This window comes from Haemaphysalis longicornis, unplaced genomic scaffold (assembly GCF_048455015.1).
Source record: "Haemaphysalis longicornis isolate Haplotype H1 unplaced genomic scaffold, Haemaphysalis longicornis Haplotype H1 scaffold_1, whole genome shotgun sequence".
Lineage (NCBI taxonomy): Eukaryota > Metazoa > Arthropoda > Arachnida > Ixodida > Ixodidae > Haemaphysalis > Haemaphysalis longicornis.
In genome coordinates this window covers 252,234,030-252,253,470 of record NW_027526203.1, presented here as the reverse complement: position 1 = coordinate 252,253,470, position 19,441 = coordinate 252,234,030, and the positions used below count along the sequence as shown (strand labels likewise).

Here is a 19,441-nt window from a genome sequence, read left to right as displayed (position 1 = left end):
GCGTCCGTGCACGAAGCGTCGACAAAGAATTTTAAATAGTGCGGCAAAGCCAACTTTCTGGTAAATACTCTGTAGCTCTCAGTCTAATGTAGGTATCTTGGAGATAAATCATACTAAAATTGGTTGCTAGGACGACTGTATTATTACACTCAGCTTCATTTACTTGTCCTAATTAATCAGTCGCCGGTGAAGTTCGTCAACATTACAGAATCGCTGTCTTCTGTGCTCCATCTACGGATGGAGTATGGTTACAGAAAACGGCTGCAACTATTCCGAAACAAATTACATGGCAATTAGCCACACAAATGACTCCAACATTCCTCCAAATTCCATTTACTTTTCATGATTACGCAGTTCACAGTGAAATTGTAAATGTTGTGTAATTGTTCTCTGCTGTCAATGCATGGGCTTGTACGGGAGGTCAACGGACAGCCCCATATTTGTCCGCTAGAATACAACCCCTTACAAGCTTAGTCTAGTCCTTCCCAACACAGTTGTTCGCCATTTGCGATTGCAACCTCAAATTCCATTTCTTTATGATTTTTTATGACGGATGGAAAAAACCACGCACAACCTCCACAGACCGTATATTGTGCAACTCTGCTACTCAAGGTACTTGTGCCGGTGCAGACGGATAGCGTGCCCCGCGTGCGCCTTTTTTTTGTTGCCGCTATCATGGGGAATGCGGCGTCTAAGGCGGAATGACAGTGCGCGGGGGTGTCCCTACTCTTTCAGTGGCGGTGCAACGTTTTACAGACAAGGTCGTCATGGCAACGGTCAGTGTTCAAAAGTTCGGACCCGAGCTCGATGGACGTTGGCGTGCTTCTTTCACGCAATGTCAGTTCACTCGGCCCGCGTGATAAAGGGAGTAAAACCACGTGCACCGCAGCATTGTCCCCAGTAAAAGCGGGCTACACATCATATGGTAAAATGCTCTCGATCTTGAAGCGGTGTGTACCCAGAAAGCTGCAAATCCGCGAGGTAGACGCGAAGAAAGCCAAATGTAGCTGCCAGAAGCGGGCAGTCAGCTGCCTCGGTTTTTGCATTATTGGGACAGGTTATCGTCGTCCTGCTGTATTTTCATGCAACTCTGTTGCACTTTGGCTCCTCGCCTTGTCGCAAAAAACGAGTGACGAAACATTTCAGAAACCCATAATTCTACGGCCATCCATAATGAGGACCGGCTGCCCTGGCATAACTACTGCGGCAGTGTTCATCCACGCACACGGACGAAGGTTCCAGTTACCAGGCTATGTACACGGTTGTCTGCAGCCCCTCAGATTTTTAAACCAAGATACTTTTTACTGAAAAAAGTTGGGGATTGTACTCCCCTTAATGGTGCTCCAGCACAAAGGTCACATTGACAGTGTCCTGCGGGGACAGACTGTGGGTCTTTTCGGTGAATATTTTGAAAAGGTTGAGCGGTGCCTTTGAGCGCATGCCCTCAATTGCTCCTTATGCGTTCGCACAGCTGTATGTAGGCCTCTAGAAAGCCGAACACATACCGCGTGATCCAGTGATCCTCAAGCGTAGAATTACCGTGAAATACTTCGAATGACTCCAAGCCGAATCAAGGTTGAAAATGAAATCATTAAACGCAGTGTGACATGCATCTGTCTGTTCAAAATAAATCGCTTGTGTTCCTATTGACACTCCAGTCCGGAAATGTCACGTGCTTTGCGGAGTGAGAAATTTTGTTGCGCAGTAAAAATGAAAATGGCCGTGTCTAGAGTGCCGTCCGACGGTATTATAAGCACTCCACTATATCGACATCCACCGGCGTTTTATAACAAAATTGCCGCGTGTGGAAATACATCGCTCGTGAGAACGTAAAGCTAGGCAACCTAACCTAAACATAACATAATATAACCTAACGCACACGAAGAAATCATTTAAAACACCAAAACTAACCTAAGGCATACAAATTACACTTTAATTAAATAATGAAAAAAAAACCGAGGCTAGAGGCGGCCTCGAACTACTGACTTTAGGGTCAAGAAGCTAAGACGGATCCTCTACACCACAACGAACGACTCACTCGCCAGTGCTAGCCTAGTGTTAAATATTCGAATGTCGTCGGACGGCACTCTAGCCATGCCTGCAACGATCAGCTAGAGTGCCGTCGGACGGCACTCCAGACACTGCGAATGAAAATTCATTGAGTGTTACGTCCGTTCCACAGATTCATATATGGCAGTTGGACCAGAAAGAGAACTGGAACCTTTTCAGCGGTCCATTTCTGTGTGTTGCCGCAAGATTCAATCCCCCAGCACTGCAGGGTCTCAACAATCTCTAGCATTACGCATATTGACAAAAAAAAATCGAGGTAGCGCACCTGAACTATTTCGCAATACCAGTCGTTAGTTGTAACAGTTTCAACACAGTCTTTAATGGTGATGTTTGAATATTAATGGGGCAAGGACGACTACGGCAAGAGCGCCAAGCAAGCGTTGTTTCAACACTCTTTACGGAACCAAATTCGGAAACCGCAAAAAAACTTTAAAAAGGCGCCTAGTTATTACTGAGCCTACTTGAGGATCGCCATGCAATTCTGGTGTTTTTGTAGAAAAATTATGCCAACCATGGCCATGGTGAAGCTACATGGCCACATAATGTGAACTTGCCCGAGTTTCTTAAAATTTATTTTTATTTATTTATTTATTGATACTGCAATCCCACATTGGGATTTCGGCAGGAGGGTACAGATGAGGAGGAAATCACAAAAAGGCAAACAACAAACACACAGGTACATAAGAAAAAAAGAATAAGTGGCACAATTTTGAGCACTAAGTTGAAGATGATGTAAACAAGGTCAGTGAAGGATGTTTACTTGGGTGTTAGTAAGTTAGTTCTATTATGTAATGGTCCGCGGAAAGAAGGAATAGTTGAAGGTATCGTTGCGTGTACGAAAAGGAGTAATTGTCATTTGATGTCATTGCCTAGTGGCATACCCGGACGAAAATGTTATTACGTCGGAAATGTCTATTTTATAGTGGCTTTTTACTATTTGATAGAGAAACTTTAGCCTGGATGAACGGTTTCTTTCAGTTATTTGTGGTAAATTGGCTCTGGATAACAGGGTTGAAACAGAAGTGCGCCCGTAGCTGTTATAAATAAATCGTACATCCCTTTTTTGTATCGTTTCAACCTTGTTAATATTGGTTCGAGTGAACGGGTCCCAAAAAATAGCTGCATAATCTAATGAGGGAAGAATAAGCGCTTTATATGCGGTCATTCGGACGTCATGAGTGCTAAATTTTAAAGCTCTTCGTAAATAGAAGAGCTTACAGTTGGCATTTCTTGCGACATAATCAATGTGGTGAGTCCAATTTAAGGTATTGGAGATCCAGAGGCCCAAGTATTTGTAGTCAGATACCTCATGAAGGAAATTGTTCGCGGAATACGTATACGCTAAACGGCTTTTTCGATGATTAATTGTCATAAATACTGTTTTCTCAAAGTTAATACACATTTGCCAATTGTCACACCAGAGAACAATTTTGTTGAGTGTGTCGGCAGTCGGCAGCAAAAGGCGCAATATATATAGCCATTGTTGTTTTTAGCTTATTCCAAATAGAAGATATCTGAATCAATCTATTTTAAAACAGGAACATTGGCACACCACGTAAATTTTAAATATATTCATTGCATATGCGCATCGCTCAAAGCTTGTCAAAAGAAACAATGTGAAATATGTCAATAAGGTATAGCTTTCTTGTTTCTTTCCCAAGATTTTTCAGAACATTACGGGCTGTAAGCATGGTGAACCTTGTGATCTTCCGGCTTAACTGGTATCATGTAAATATACCCAGCCACAGCCGAACGCGCCGAGCCTGTCATTACCCACAACGTTTTTTTTTTGTTTTTTTTTTTTGTTTTTTTTTTCTGCGAAGACCAGCGCAGGAGATCATCCTACGCTCCTTTACCATTTGTGGCAAATAAACGTTGATACTACTACTACTGCGAGAGGGCTAAAATTAAAACTCTTCTTTATTGTTTACTTGCACTTTGGCTTGCTAGCATTCTTATATATTTGGGACTGCGTCCCAAGCATCCTCCAGTAAACGTTTCCAGGTCCCGCGCCTTCTCCCCCTTGTGCTGCCCAGGTCTGGAGCCTTTTCATCCTGAGGATGCGTGCTCCAAGTAGATGGCCTCTTTGTGTTCCCCGCTGTCCTGAATACAGCTTCAGCTACTCACCCTGCACATCGCCCCATTGCACAATACAACCTGTAATTGCCGTTTGGGATCTCCCGGGTGGAGGAGGCCCAGCTGGGGTTTATAGGTATATGAACTGTCGTAAAACATTTGTGCAATGTTCCAGTAGTGTTGTAGAAACGTGCAGCGACGCGACAGCAAGCAGCTGCTCCAGATAGAAATTAAATTATCCAACAAACGAGGTCGCATCCCGGGAGGCCATTGTTAACCTCGGTTAAGCTCGGTTCCTCGGGCTTTGTCAAGCTGCAAAAGTGGCTTTTACCCGAGGAACCATCCACTTGTGGAAAATAAACTGAAACTGAAACCTCCTAAAACGGTAGTTGTTTCCTTGGAGCTTTCGGTCTCGTTGCGCTTCGCAAAGAGTGTGAGCCCACAAAAAAAAAAAAACTACATTGAAAATCATGCCACAATGCTACCCTGTACCGCAACTCGTGGATTATTTTAACGAGTATACGTCCGAACATCTTCAGCGATAGAGCACGCAACTTTAGTGAAAACACTGTGCAGCACCCTTTTTCATTCCGTTTACTTTTCCCGCCCATTGGAGCTTGTTAGCCCACCCGGAAGAAATAAAGCCGTAACGTAGGCGGGTATACGTTCTCCGAACCTCGCCTGCATATGACACACTCGCTTTCGGAACCCGAAGACCTTTGGGTTTGTTTTTTTCCGTCTTCAGGCGCACGTAGAGCACCTCAATCACGGACGCTGGCAATAACAGCTAGCACGCCGTAGCATTCCTTCTTCGCGAACTGCTCGAATTTGACGTTTTGTGCGTGTGCTTCGTGTGCAAGGGCCTCACTTTTTCTTTCTGAGAACGTGATTCTTCCGTAATGTAACTACTATTGTACGCGTGATTTCTTTTCCTCCGGCTGGCGAGTCATAGTGTTGACGTCCAGTGTGCATAAAAACCTTTCGAATGCTCCGTCATCTGCAACTGCCTTCAGTTCTTGGTACGCATTGTGTGCGCTGGGCGTTTTACTGTCGTTTTTACTTCCCCACACCAATACTTTATCATGGAATGTATTTTGTCTTGTTTCCGTGTCACATGCAAACCGATTGCATACCGTTGTCTGGTGTACCGGTTCCTCGGGCTTTGTCAAGCTGCAAAAGTGGCTTTTACCCGAGCAACCATCCACTTGTGGAAAATAAACTGAAACTGAAACTGAAAAAAAAAAAATACTCAACTTCTTGCTAATAAAAACTATTTCTTAGGTTTGGCAAGATTCTGTATAATCTCTGTTTTGGTATCGAAGCCGTCATACTTGCTGCGACCACTCGATCATTAACTGCGGATTCATTCGGGCTCACGTTTCTGCACGTGCGCCACTCATATGCGCATATGCGCAGCGCACTAAGCAAGCCTCGCAAGTCCCCCCGCTGACGTCGACTCGTGGACACGGACCGAAGGGTGCCGCTGCTGCGCGAGTTTCGTGTCTTGTCGCTCGTTCCGCTTGCTTCTCCCGTGATCGATTCACGGCGAGTCGCGGTTGCAGTTGCAGCGGTACACAACATCGAGGCACGGGACGGCGGGCGGCCTCCTTTGGCCCTCGCCCACTGCTGGACCCTGTCGTCGGCGACCCCCATAAAATCGATGGCGCTAAAAATAAGAGTGGGCCTAGCATCGAATCTGCCACAATGGAAAATAAGCAGGAGATTGGCCGACGTTGGCGGCCGTTGCTGTGTGCCTGCCGCATCGTCAGGCCACGCGCTCCACAGGGGACGGCGAGAACAACAGGTCAGCGGGGCGCACTGGGCCAAGACCTAAGCGAGTTTTCTGCGCGCAAACCGTGACAAGCGCCTTCGTTTTTCCCGTGAGGATTACTTGTCAGCGGGAAAACCTGTTAATAACGATAACGAAGGTCATTTTATGCGGGTACAGTTTTTTTTAGACAAACAGTATATTTAACGTCAAACGCAGAAGCATAATAACGGCGATGCAATTGTCGGCCACCCTGATAAGGGGAGAGAGAAATAGAGACAGGCTATATTGCTAAAAGAAGGAAGCAAGGACTCTTACTATTTTTCAAAAACGGGGTCACGAAATGTTCCTGGAGAAGGTGCAAAGGTAGAAGTTTTAAGGCAAGTAAGGGAGCATTACAGAACTACAAGAAACACGTAAAGAGAAAATAAGAGAGAGAGAGAGAGAGAGAGAGAGAGAGAGAGAGAGAGAGAGAGAGAGAGAGAGAGAGAGAGAGAGAGAGAGAGAGAGAGAGAGAGTAGCAGTAATTCTAGTACTTTAACATGGAACAGGAGGACCCGTTGTTCATCTAGGGGTAATGGGTGATTACGAATGGTTGCCAGGATTAAAACAGGGGAAAAAATATGAGCTGCCTTGGAGAGTTCTTCGGGTGCACTGTTCTCGGGTCTGTTTTTTTAGTGACGACGCATTTTTGGAACTCGTACCAAAGAGTACATTGTCCACGCGGTACATCGTAATAATCGCTCTAAGCTACATTTAAGAGAATAAACGGCAATTTTATGAAGTGTGTCCAGATTAATTTGGTGCAGGTCGATTTGAAAATGACTCTCATGGTCGTTAGATTGTGGGGTAAACTTTAGGTAAAAGGCGAATGATTGGCGCTGCCTATGTCCCTCCGTCAGCTGCCAGTTGTCCCGACGTCACGCACGCGCCGATGTGGCCTAAATCCTCAAAGCGTGCTTCGCTGTGCACTCGCGAGTAACCCAGAGAAGCTCACCGACAAATCCAGACACCGAAGGCTGCATTTCTCCTAAAAGTATATACAAAACATTAGCGCAGCTTAGACTAGTGGTGCAAGGCTGGAGAAAAGGTAGAGCTGGCGGCCCCTCTCCCACCATCGGAGGCCCGGCTGTTGGACCTCACATTTACTCTCGAACTTGCCGCTGAAAGTTCTTCATGACTGGCCGGCTCGGATCGTTTCGTCGGCAGGCTTTCCCACCTCTCCCAAAGTGGAGGGCGTAAGCACGAGATAGAACCAGCGACCAAGTCCCGTTACAGTCTGTGACTTTGGGAGTGACTTCCGTATATCCTAACCATGTACTCGATCTTCTGTTTGCAATAAAATCTTTTGACTTTGACTTTGACTTTGAAGTCCAAAGCCAACGGCCGCGTGACGAGCCCAAAGTAAATGCTGAGCGCCCGGAATTCATGATAGCTCAATGTGATAGACGCCGGTTTTGGAGCGTGAAGGGTACAGGTTCGATTCCGACCACGGGAAGAGTTTCTTTTTTCTTTTTTCCAATTTGCCGCGCATGTTGTTGTTCTCCGCCTCTGCTGACCCGTATCCCTCGGGCCCTTCAGGCTGCCCAGCGGTTAGGTTGCCGGCCTTACGGTTTCAAGGTCCCGGGTTCAATTCCCTAACCACATGAAGATCCCGGGACCTGCCTAACCGAATTTTTGTCTTAAAGTTTCGAGGTTTATTGCTGCGACGGGTGGAAAAGGTTCGTCCTAACTAGCTCTGCTGTTAAACCAGCTCTTCTGTTAAATCAGTTCCCCGGACGCTACGTAGCGCGATGCGCATTGACTGCGGCAGCTGAACCGACGGTTCTGCGATGTTGCGGCGGGATTGACTAGTTCAGTGATATACAGTCATCATTTGTTCTCGACGTGTCGACTACGTCTCCGACGAGTCACCATATAGCTTTGTTTTTGCTTCCGTATTGCAGCAGTGTTCCGGCAGAAAATGATTCCATAATAAAGCAACAAACCTTGCTGGCAATCACGGCGGCGCCATGTGAACTAGCAGCCCGATAGTAGTTCGATAATTCTTGCATTTTGCCTCTAGCACTTGCTAAATCACTGAAATTGTGGGGATACTGCGTTTTAAGCGAGAGAGCAGATCACGTGATATTGACCTACTAGCATCGTGACGCTACCTGCTATCGATTCTGCAGTTCATTCACGTTTCGTCACCCTGTTCTTTTGACGCGCATATATAAAACAGTGTGCCGCTTACTGCAAATGCGACGACGCACTCGACTGGAAAAGTATGTCTGTAACATGTTTCACGTTTATATAGCCTGCCCGCTGACGATTTCCTTTAGAATAACGTCACTGTAATGTCCTACCATTTTTTTTATTTTCACAGAAGGTATTCTTTTGTTTCTCTTTATGTAATACCCCCCCCCCCTTGTGCGGTCTTTACGGGAATAACTTGAAATAGAAATATGTGTATCATAAAAAAAATGGCGCCAATCCACCCCGTGAATGTGGTTGGAAAGCAAAGCTGTAAACGGAACCCATAACGATTACTCATGCGACGTCACTTAAAATCACTCACATCGCTCTACAAATAGTAAAACCAGAGAGAAGTGAAATGCACTTAACCACACCATTTATTACTTCAAAGAGATATTCTTGGTAAGGTTAAATCAATGCATGATGCATGAACGGTGTTTGGTTGAGTTGTGTTGGTCTAGAAAGAGTGGAAACTTTTTTTTTATAAAATCAAAGTAAGCTCCAACCCGTAGTTAGACGATCTGACTTCTCCGTCTCTGCGCTGCGGACGGAGGCGACGAGACTTGCGGCTGAGAAGGAGGAGGAAGAAATACTTCTGTTCAGATTTCGGAACGGCCCAGAGTGCAGCCTTGGGGAGTGATTCCTTCTTCTGTGGGGCCCATATGCAGTCCGCGCGGCCTATGTTCTGTCCACCCGCTGAAGCTGAGTAGGTAGAGGGGGCCTAGACAGCAGCATCTCCCATTGCTCTTGTTGGGTAGTTGACGGAAACAGAGGAGGGTGCTCAGGGCTAAAGGCGCACACCCCGATTACGGGGCGGAGTATTCCTACTTCTGAGAAAAATTTACATTCAGCGTCGTAGCGATTCGGATGCATTACGTGAAGACGCGTAGGCTGTGGGAAGGAGCCCGGATTGTATGAGCCGTAGTGTAGTTTGTTGTTCTCTGGAAAGGTCAGGGTAAGGCGAAGGTACGGTCTGTCTCAGAAGGCGATAATGCTGGATTATCTCCCTGGACGTGACAAGCGGGTGACTGTCCTCGTGCAGCTCCATAGCACGGGAGGTAAAAGCGCAGGCTTGTTGGGTGGGCGTATTTGTTGCCCTCCATTGAAGCGTGAGGCGGTGTCCAGATGAGCTGAATGGAACCGTTTGGGGAGTGGTTTTTTAGCACGCACAGTGCAGGTCAGGACACCCAACCCGACTGGTAATTCCAGTAGGCTTGCTGGGAATCGGTGACTACCCTCCGAACCCCTGGTTGAGTGAGAGCCAAGGTGATGGCTGCCTCTTCTGCTGCCGTCATTTGTTGGGTCCTAAGCGAGGTACACGCAAGGAGGTTGGTTCTGGAGGTAGCCACGATGATGGCGTGTTGCTGCCCTCGATGTTAGGAGAAGTCTATGTAGATAACTGCATGAGCCCCACCGAGGGTGGTGTTTAGAGCTTGAGCCCGTGCTTTTCGTTGACCCTCGTCATGTGAGGGGTTCATATTTCTAAGCAAAGGGAGCATCTTTAGTTTTAGTCGCCAAGAGTTTGGGAGTACGTCAAGCGGAGTGACATTCTGGGCTGCCCAGCCAATCTGGTGAAGCATGCGGTTACCCACCGCAGTTCTGAGTCGGAGCTTCTAGTTAGAAAGATGGCCTTCTATCAGCTCTTCCACCGTGCTGTGGAGCCCGTGCTAAGCAGCCTCAGTGTGGACGCACTCATGAGAAGACAAATGGCCTGCTCAACCGCCTTTCTAATCATTATATAAATCATCTCTATGTCTTCCTCGTCGAGAAGAAGATAGGGGTTTGTCGTAAGTAACTCTCGAGAGGACAAAAGCTTCAATTAATCGAAAGGTACCGGATTCTTTTAGGCCTCGCTTCTTGGTGGCAACTCGCCTGATTATGTGTATGATTAGATTAATGCTGTTTTTGAGGCGCTGCAAGGAGACGTCACTCTTGGTGTTGGCCTGGAAATGTAGGCCCAGGATCTTGATGCTGTGGTTTGGAGTGATGGCCTGGTCATCAAGGAGTATTTGAATGTATTCCTTGATTTGGCGTGAGGGCGGACGACAAGGAGCTGTGATTTTTTACGTGAACACTGGATGCGACAGGCTTTAGCACATTGGCGTACTAAAAGTGAGATTCCATGGATTGGTGTGAGCTTCCTTTAATTTTTGTAACTCTTAGCACATGAGCAAGGTGCGCACAGGGCCGCTAGATGGGCGTGAGTGATCGTGTGACGCTTTCACGTGGCATTCAGCGAGAAGGCAGGGGGTAAACCCGTAGATGTGCTTGGTGAGTACACCATTTGTGTTCCCGTGTTTTCCACTTCCGGTCACCGCAGCGTGCGGACGCGGAATCATGAGCTCCGTCGGAGCGGCGTTTGCGGCCCAGTCTCGCCGCGGAAACAGGAATGCTGAAGATGCCCAGGATTACTCTGTTGTTCTGCCTCCCCTGCCAACCGGGTCTGTTGTTTTTAACACCATTTTTCTGCATGGAGACGTAAGGGCTCGACCGTACCGAGTTGAAGACTTTCGAGACGCGTTAGCGCAAGACGCTGTGCTCGCAGACATTGCTGCCCTCGGCACCTACCAGATGAATCATATCTGGGCAGTCACCTTTACGAGCGAAGAAGGGAAGAAGAAAGTGCTCGCGAAGAAAGAAATCACCGTCAAGGGCCACAGGTGCCTGGTAATTGACCCGTGCCAGCAAGACGTCCGCGTCAAGCTTCACTGGGTCCTGCACAATGTTCCCGACGATCAGATAAAGGAAGCGTTCGCGCCGTACGGAACTGTGGTTGAAGTGACGAAAGAAAAGTGGCGTGCGACAGGGTGTGCGAATTTCAGCACCATGACACGCATTGTTGTTCTCCGGCTGAAAGGGGGAGTTGCAGGGGACGATTTGCCGCACCAGCTGCGTATCGGAACCGAGCTCGCTCTCGTCGCCGTGCCGGGAAGACCACCGCTGTGCCTACGGTGTCAACAGACTGGGCACATTCGGAGGGAGTGTCGCGTTCCCAAGTGCAATGTCTGCCGGCGTTTCGGACATGATGGCGCCAATTGCGTGAAAACGTATGCGGCGGCCACCGGACCCGGAGCAACAGAAGAGCGTTGGAAGCACATAATGGACGAAGCGGAGGCGGAGGAGGTTGTCAAGGGCCCGGATGAGGAACATACACCGATTCCGGCGGACACGGACACACCAGCAGAAGAAGGGGACATTGACGAAGGTAGTGCTATTGAGGGGACGACGGGCACGGAAGAAACAGCGGCAGCTCAGGCGCCGGAGGTGCAGCCGCAAGATACCCCGCTGCCAAGTATTGACGACGGCTACCCAAGCGACGCCTCCATGGACGCCGAGGACGCCGCCACTCGTGGGAAGGATGGTGCATTCAATGAGCTCGCGGCCAAGCGGCCACGTGAGGACAGTGCTGCGGACGCTGACGCGAAGAACCTGGTGGGTAGTGCCTCGACTGGGCCCACAGCGAGGAAAAAACGTCCTGAACCGAAGACGAACATTCAAGTCGGAGAGAGGAGGCCGCCAAAGCCCCCCTCGTGACGAGATTTGTGTGTGCCCAAGAACGCGGGGCGAACGCCTCATGCCGCACTGACCTACGCTAGCGGACGCACACTCGCGCGTTTGTCATATGTCTGAGGTGAGCGGCATGCGGTCTAGTTTTTCCAAATGGCTGTACGCTTAGAAGCTGCAATTAACGTTGCCACGGTTAATGCGCGAGGCCTGGCAGCGAGACGGAAGCAATGCCAGCTTGGTAGGCTGTTCGCGGACCGAGAACTGGATATAATTGCGGTGCAAGAAACTAAAGTGGAAAGCCAGGAAATGACAGACCGCATGTTGCAACCTTTTAGAGCAAATTTTAATGTGTGTGTCTCGCACGCCGTGGGAAAATCGGCTGGGTGTGCCCTTTTTATCAGGCGATCAATAGGGATTGTTGAACAGACCGTTGTAGCTGATTCGAGTGGCCGCTATGTGTATTGCGACTTTTCATTTTGCGATATTGAATGGAGAGTTATATGTATTTATGCACCGAACAGACAGGGTGAGCGGGAGACTTTTTTCCAAACTATTAGTAAGCACCTTGAGTGCGAAAGGGCTGTTATCTTGCTTGGGGATTTCAACTGTGTGTGCATGGCAGAGGACAGAGCAGCCCACGAGCGGGTTAGAGATAAAAGCGCCGAATGCTTAATGGACATAACTTCAAAATATTGTTTGGATGACGTAGCTCTCTGTACGACTAGAGATCCAATCTGGTTTACGCATTTTCAAGGTGCCAGTCACGCGAGGCTGGATAGAGTGTACATATCAAGTGAACTTGTGCCACTGTGTGACAGTTATAAGGTCGAGGCCTTGTCCTACAGCGATCATTGCCTTGTGGCTTTCTGTCTGGGAAACAAACAGAAAGCCACGAAATGGAATTGGAAGTTGTGGAAATTAAATAGCCGGGTACTTAAAGATGAACCTTTTACAGCTAGGGTAAGTGAACTGTTTACTAATATGCACAGTGATACACAGACGAGCTGGGGAGTCAAGTGGGACCTTTTTAAAGAACAAGTTAAAATAGGTGCTGTCGAAAGAAGCACAATTATCAATAAACAGAAAAGAGAGAAGGAACAAGAACTTCGCCACCAGTTAAGGACTCTATTGTTAGAAGAAAGCGCAAACGCCGGCGAGTTTAAGCAAGAAATAAGAGACACAAAAAATAAACTAGAAGTCATCGATACTGAGCGTTATAGGGGAGCTATCGTGCGAGCACGAGCAGATAAGATGTGGTTCGGTGAAATGCCTACAAAGCGTGCGTTGTCTGATGAAAAACGTTACGCGCAGAAAAACGAAATCAGGGAAATACGGTACAAAAATGGTGTTACGGCCCAAAGAAAAACGATTGAGCGTGCGTTCGTCGAGTATTACACTGAGCTATTTGACAGGCACATTCCAATGAACGATGGCTTTGCTGATGAATTTTTATCGCTTATGCCCAAATTAGAACCAGAGCTTTGTGAAATAATGGAAGCACCAATTAGTGTGTGGGAATTAGAAAATGCAATAGATGATCTGAACACCTGTAAGTCACCCGGGCCAGACGGGTTAAGCGCGGAATTTTACAAGGCTTTCAAAAGGGAAGTAGCTGTATCTTTATATGAAGTAGTGTTAGAGGCTTACAAACTACATGTTCTCCCGCAGTCTTTTAAGGAGACACACATCATCTTGATACCGAAGTGTGAAGATGCAGTAAAACTGCTGTCCGTAAAGGCGTATAGGCCAATTAGTCTAGCCAACGTTGACTACAAAATTTACATGAAAGTCTTAGCTAGACGGTTGCAAAACGTAATTCAGTTTTTGGTAGGACCGCATCAAACTTGCGGTATTAAGCGTCGCACGATAAGTACCAATGTGCACGTCGCCAGAAGTGTGTTAGAGTGCTGTGATGCCTTCTCAGGTCGTGTGGCGATGGTGCAACTCGACCTTGAGAAGGCTTTTGACCGGGTGTCCCATGACATACTCTTCAGAATCTTAGAATACACGAATGTTGGGTCTGTTATATTGAATGGTATAAAGATGGCGTATGCCGGATGCAAGGCGAGCATAATCGTTAACAAAAATTTAAGTGAAAGTATAAATGTTGGTTGTTCGGTCAGGCAAGGTTGTCCGTTATCGCCTCTTCTTTTTGCGCTGTATCTCGAGCCTTTCTGTTTAAAAATAATCAAGCATGAACGAATACGGGGGTTTGCATTACAGAACACTGAAGTAAAACTGCTCGCATACGCAGATGATATAGCGGTTTTCTGTCGTGATCAAAAGAGCATAAGCGAAGCAGTTAAGGTGGTTAAGTCCTTTTGTGAAAAATCTGGGGCTGCAATTAACTGGGATAAATGTTCGGGATTGTGGCACGGGAACTGGTGCTCAACCCCCGCCGTTTTTGAATGTATACAATGGACCACGGCACCAACAAAATATCTAGGTGTGCCTCTGGATCATTATAGGGATAGCCGAGACTACTGGACTAACGAAACCGAAAAGTTGAGAGACAAAACCAGAAACTGGCAAGGGCGCAATTTTTCTATGTTTGCCCGTGCCACTATCTGCAACCTTTTTTGTTAGCCAAAGTTTGGTACGTGCTGCAAGTGTTGTGTATGTCACGTGCTAATGTCCAAAAAATCCACAGAGTATTTGCGGTCTTTATTTGGTCTTCCAGCTGGGAAAGAACCAGTCGCTCTAACATATTTCGCCCAGTCAAAAAGGGGGGTCTTGGTCTTTGTCATTTATTTTTACGACAAGTTGTCGCAAGGTTTTGTTTTGTGCGGGATCAAAAAGACGCCTTCTTGCGCACTGTAATTCAAGTGAGGTTGAAAAATGTGCTGCCTGACTTTGTTGTGTCTTCAAGTGATATTGTGTGCAGGGGGGTGAAAGGATATTTGCGTGAAGTGGCTCTGTCTGTTCAATTTTTGAAGGTACGATTTTCTTTCGACTACCTGTGTAGTGTTTCCAGGAAGCGCCTGTACAAAGATTTAGTTGATGTTTGTTTACCTGTGCCACTGTATAGGTCGTTATACGGTGAGGGCACAGGGCTTGATGTTTTAAGGAGGGTTAAAAGTATGCCTGTGAAGCCTGCAATGAAGTCGTTTTTCTTTAAACTACACAGTGAAACCCTTCCCGTAGATACTTGGTTAGCAGAAAGAGGTATTTTTGTGCCGTGGACAACCGACTGCAGACTGTGCAAAAAGCCGGAAACTATTAATCATGTCTTCATCGACTGTTGGGACCCAGTGTTCCACTGGGACGTCCTCCAACGTACGTTAAAGAAAGACTTGCCCATAACGCCGCGTGGAATTCGGTTCTTACCTGTAAAAAATGAGGGCGGTGTGCCGTACGATTTGATCATGCTCCTCAGCCTTCATAGTATATGGAAGACGAGAATGGCGGTGAGGAATGCGGATATAAATGCCCGGCCTGTCAGGGAAAATTTCATTGAAAGCGTACAGTATATACGGGAAGTGTTTCGTGCTGAGGATGATCCCCCTGAGTGGTTGCCTGTGCTTGACGATTTAGTGTGTCTTAGAAAGTTTTAAAGCCAAGTAGTCAGCCAAGTAGGGTTGACAGATCATTACATGACATGATGTGTGATGTGCTGTACAAATGTCAAAGCAGGCAATAAAAACAAAAAAAAAAAAAAAAGCTCGTAGCTGAATCGGTAAGACGACGGGCTCTCGCTTTGTTAGTCTATTAGCTCCAGGTTCGATTCCTGGCGGTGCCAGTAAATTATTTTATTTGTTCGCTGGAGTTTTCTGGTGACACCAACGGTCGCGAAAGAAACCTTGGGGGGTAGAGGTAGAAAGCTTTGCTTTAAAATGCAACAGAAGGCGGTGAAGGCTGCCGCAGTTGCCGCGCTTTGACAATGCAACAGAAACACAGCCAGCCTATCTGGCATACATCTAAAATGCCTATGTCTTTCAGCGAGTTCATCTACTATCCATTACTCGGCGTCGTTTTTGCCTTTCTTGTCCAGTTCCCACTCAAGACTGTAGGTTTGAGGCATTCGGAGCAATGAAATGAAAAAATGGATACGTAAAAATAAAAATTACCCGCGTAGCTGCTTGCTTCACTGCAACTGTCGTCGAAATACGACAGCCGTTTGCCGCCCCTACGAGTAACTTCGCTCTCCTCCGCTCTTAGCCCTCACGCTCTTCCCCTCACCTCTCGCTCCTCTAGTAAAGAAATGAATGGAAGTTTGTTCAACGCAATTCAATTTCCTCGCCTGCGCACTATTCCCGCGCTATCTGCTGCTTCTTGTGTTTGTTTCTTCATTCTGACTTGATCAGCACGAGCGTGAGATTCGTCTTTTTTGTGCTTGCTTTTATCGCGCACGAGCTGGAGTCTTTCTGCGCCATTTATAAGCGTCGTCTTTTCACTTGCTGCCATAAAAAACAATTCAACGTATATTCTTTAAAATATGCGGAGACTACCGTTGGGTACTTCCATTTTGCCTCAAATGTGCCTACGTTTCTTGTGGGCTGAGTACTGGGGATATGAATGACTTAATATAGCAGGTTTCATAGTTTGAATTGGTTCTGCCTATACAAACTTCTTTTTACAGAATTGTTTCAACTTTTCACCTCAAAGGCTGAATCGAGGAACAGACAGATAGACCAAAAGTTTCCCTTTTATGTAACACAAGAAATATTTTCTTTTGCTATTTATTTCTTTGACAAAGAAATAAAAACTGATCCGCGACATTGTCTGGGCCAGTGAGGCGCGGGCGTGGCAAGCGCCAGCCAATAGGCAGTCAGTTGTGCATTTAATTAAATCCTGCTCGTGATTGCTACACTACAATATAAGTGCTACAGCGTTGAGATCTGCGCACTAGGGCCCATGGCGAAAAAATACAACGTTGTTTATTCCGAGCCCACCCAGCTCTATTTCAGCCACAAAGGGCGGTTTTTTAACAAAATAAAAACTGGGGTTGGTTCCTCTGTAGCAGGAAGCGGTAAAACACGATAGTGAAATGTCCAGCGAAATCTGCAGCTGAGCAGGGTCGGCGGCTGTCTTGTGGGTGTGCTTGGCGAGCGACGTCCTGCTGGTGAATCGCGTCGGCAAAGGTTTAATGGCGTCATTCCTGTGACGTATACGACGTCAGTGAAATCTGGGTGCATCCCGGCATATATACATTTGTGTTAAAATATAATACCCGAAAACGAACAACCCTAAGTATAACCAGAGTCCTTCAATGCTTTTTAAAGACTCTGGTATATTGTACTCTTTAGTACTAAAGGGCGCTTCCCCGCGAAAATACTCTGTGTGCAGGGGTGCACCCTTTACAGGCCGCTTGCTTTGTTGTAGTGGTGTCAGTTCTGTGACGGATATGACGTCAGTCAAACCTTGGTGCATCCAGGAATAAAACGCTTTCGTGTTAAAAACGCAAGAAATATTCGGAAACTTTCAAATTTCACGCCACACTATGTCAGCACTGACGCAACAGGGGGAACAGTGATGCAATAGAGGGAAAGGCTGAAAACAGTTATCAGTGTGTTAACTGCGCATTAGCATCCAAGGGATACGATGAAACGGAACTATATAGAGGCTCCCCTGCAATCACCAAGTCGTGTTCCTAAGCAGTGGCTTTGGTCGGCGACCACCAATAGCACAAACAAGGTTCTGCGAGGTTGGGGAGTCACCACCGCTTCATCTATTTTCCTTCATATGTAGTTCATTTGTTCGAAGTAAGCGGTAGAATCGGTATCATTGTTATGGAGAAAAAGCAGGCTTTTTTAACGAACCACACATAATTTTTTTCTTCATGGCTCATTTTAGGTTCATTATATACGTATAGACACAAAAATAAATAATGGTGACCTGTACCATCTGCCAGCCCTTCATTGTTGGTTATCACCACCAGGTGTGCTATCCAGGAAAGTCCTGTATGCAGGAGACGAATTATGTAAATAGTTTCGTGTGCCTGGTTTTACTCGTGCTTATTTCCTGGTTGTATCACACTAAAAAGTTTCCATGTGTCTCCTTTGTCACAATGAACCTGAATGACCAATCGCGGCGTCCACGGGAGAAAATATGGGAAATGAAGATACCCAACATATGATTTCATTCAAAAATGTTATCTTGATGTCAAAAAATGTCACATATTATGCTCAGTGTCGCCATTAGCCTAATTTACCGCCTTGATGGCAGTGAATGGTCTTCTCTGTGCATTGTTTGGAAGCACGCTCTTGTGGAACGTTCTTCAAAGTCTGTCCTCGGTTGTTTGCTTTTGATATCTGCGATTGCGCTGCGACTTCAGCGTAAATTGGTTCCTTTTTTATGCAGCACTCAGATCTGACACGGTGCTCGTCTAACTGAAAATGAGAATTATGGCCACTTTTGAATTTATAATGTTCGACATCATGGTTCGACATCATGAGGAGCCCAGATACCTAATGTGATGACGCGAGCTGATTGCTTGTTACCTCCAACGCGATGACGCGATGTGATGCTATGACGCGATGATGCGGTGACGCGATGTCGATGTGATGACGCGAGCATGAATACTGCTACAGCCGACGTAATGCAATCGCTGTTGGGTAACTGTAAGCTCTATTATTTCGCTCTCTCTCTCTCTCTCTCTCTCTCTCTCTCTATATATATATATATATATATATATATATATATATATATATATATATAGTACAAAGGGTCGCAATAAAAAACATAACAAGTTTACTTCGAAAACATAACTTTACATCCACATTTCGAACGGGGACCTTCCTTTATCAAGAGTAATATCTTACAGAATGGACTGCCAACCCTTATTCTGTCTTAATTCACCCAGCCCCTCATTTCCCATTTCTGATTCGCTATATATATATACCACAGTGTCGAACCGGAACCGAAACGAACCGAAAATCGGAACCGAACCGGTATTTTTGCCGCAACTGAACCCGAACCCGAACCATTATTTTTTGAGCCGGCTGAACCCGAACCGGAACTCAACCGAAAAAAGACATAACGGTTTCCGGTTCTCGACAAAACGGTTCGACCATCCCGTTATTGATAACGGGTGGTAAGTGTCAATAGGGGCTTCTTTCTTTCACGCGGAATCAACTTCGAAATCTCTCGCTCACTTTTACCCTTTCAATGAATCAAAACGCTCCGAACGCGCTCATCACGGTCACAACATGGTGACAATTTGATTATTTGATTGATTGTGAGGTTTGTTAATGCGCCGCCGCGACGCAGGCGATGAGGCGCACCGCAGTGGAGGGCTCAGGAATAATTTTGACCACCGGGGGATCTTTAGCGCGCCGAAATCTCGAACACACGGGCGTTTTCGCGTTTCGCCTTCATAAGAAAAGCGGGAATCGAAACCGCGTTTTTGGCTTAACTGCACGATGTCTCAGCCACTGAGCCACCGCGGCGGCTGAGGTGAGCGAAGATATGTGTCTATTCGAAATTTTAGAGATTGTGTTCTTTCGAATTGACAGGTGTGCCGAGCGTTGAGCACTGTATGTTTGGGTTCGCTGATTTCCACTTGTGTCTTTGATAGTCTATTGTACAGGTAAAGCTGCTCTTCACAGTCGAATAAAACGCCATGTTGTGTGTGCGGGCGTGTCTTTGCGCGCTTTACGTGGAGGTTTTCTTTGTTGATTGTTTTGCAATGGGGATGCAGGCAGCATTCGCTCTTAATTGTCGCAGTAAGCCCGATAACGAAGGGGCTGCAGCCCAAGGTCGGCGATATTTTTCCGCCGAATCTTCTTACATGCTTGGCCAAGGATCCTAAATGGACCATGAAAACGAAGCCCTACCTTGCCT

At 46.6% G+C, this 19,441-nt stretch overlaps 2 protein-coding genes across 2 annotated transcripts in view; one reads left to right on the top strand and one right to left on the bottom strand.

Annotated features, from left to right (window-relative positions):
* Positions 1-19,441, bottom strand: part of LOC144144311 (frequenin-2-like) — a 404,396-nt gene that overhangs the window by 276,993 nt on the left and 107,962 nt on the right. The window lies entirely within an intron of this gene.
* Positions 10,468-15,307, top strand: LOC144144300 (uncharacterized). The gene has a single exon (XM_077675681.1). It carries the CDS (start codon positions 10,490-10,492, stop codon positions 11,684-11,686), a length of 1,197 nt encoding a protein of 398 aa, XP_077531807.1. The 5' UTR covers positions 10,468-10,489; the 3' UTR covers positions 11,687-15,307.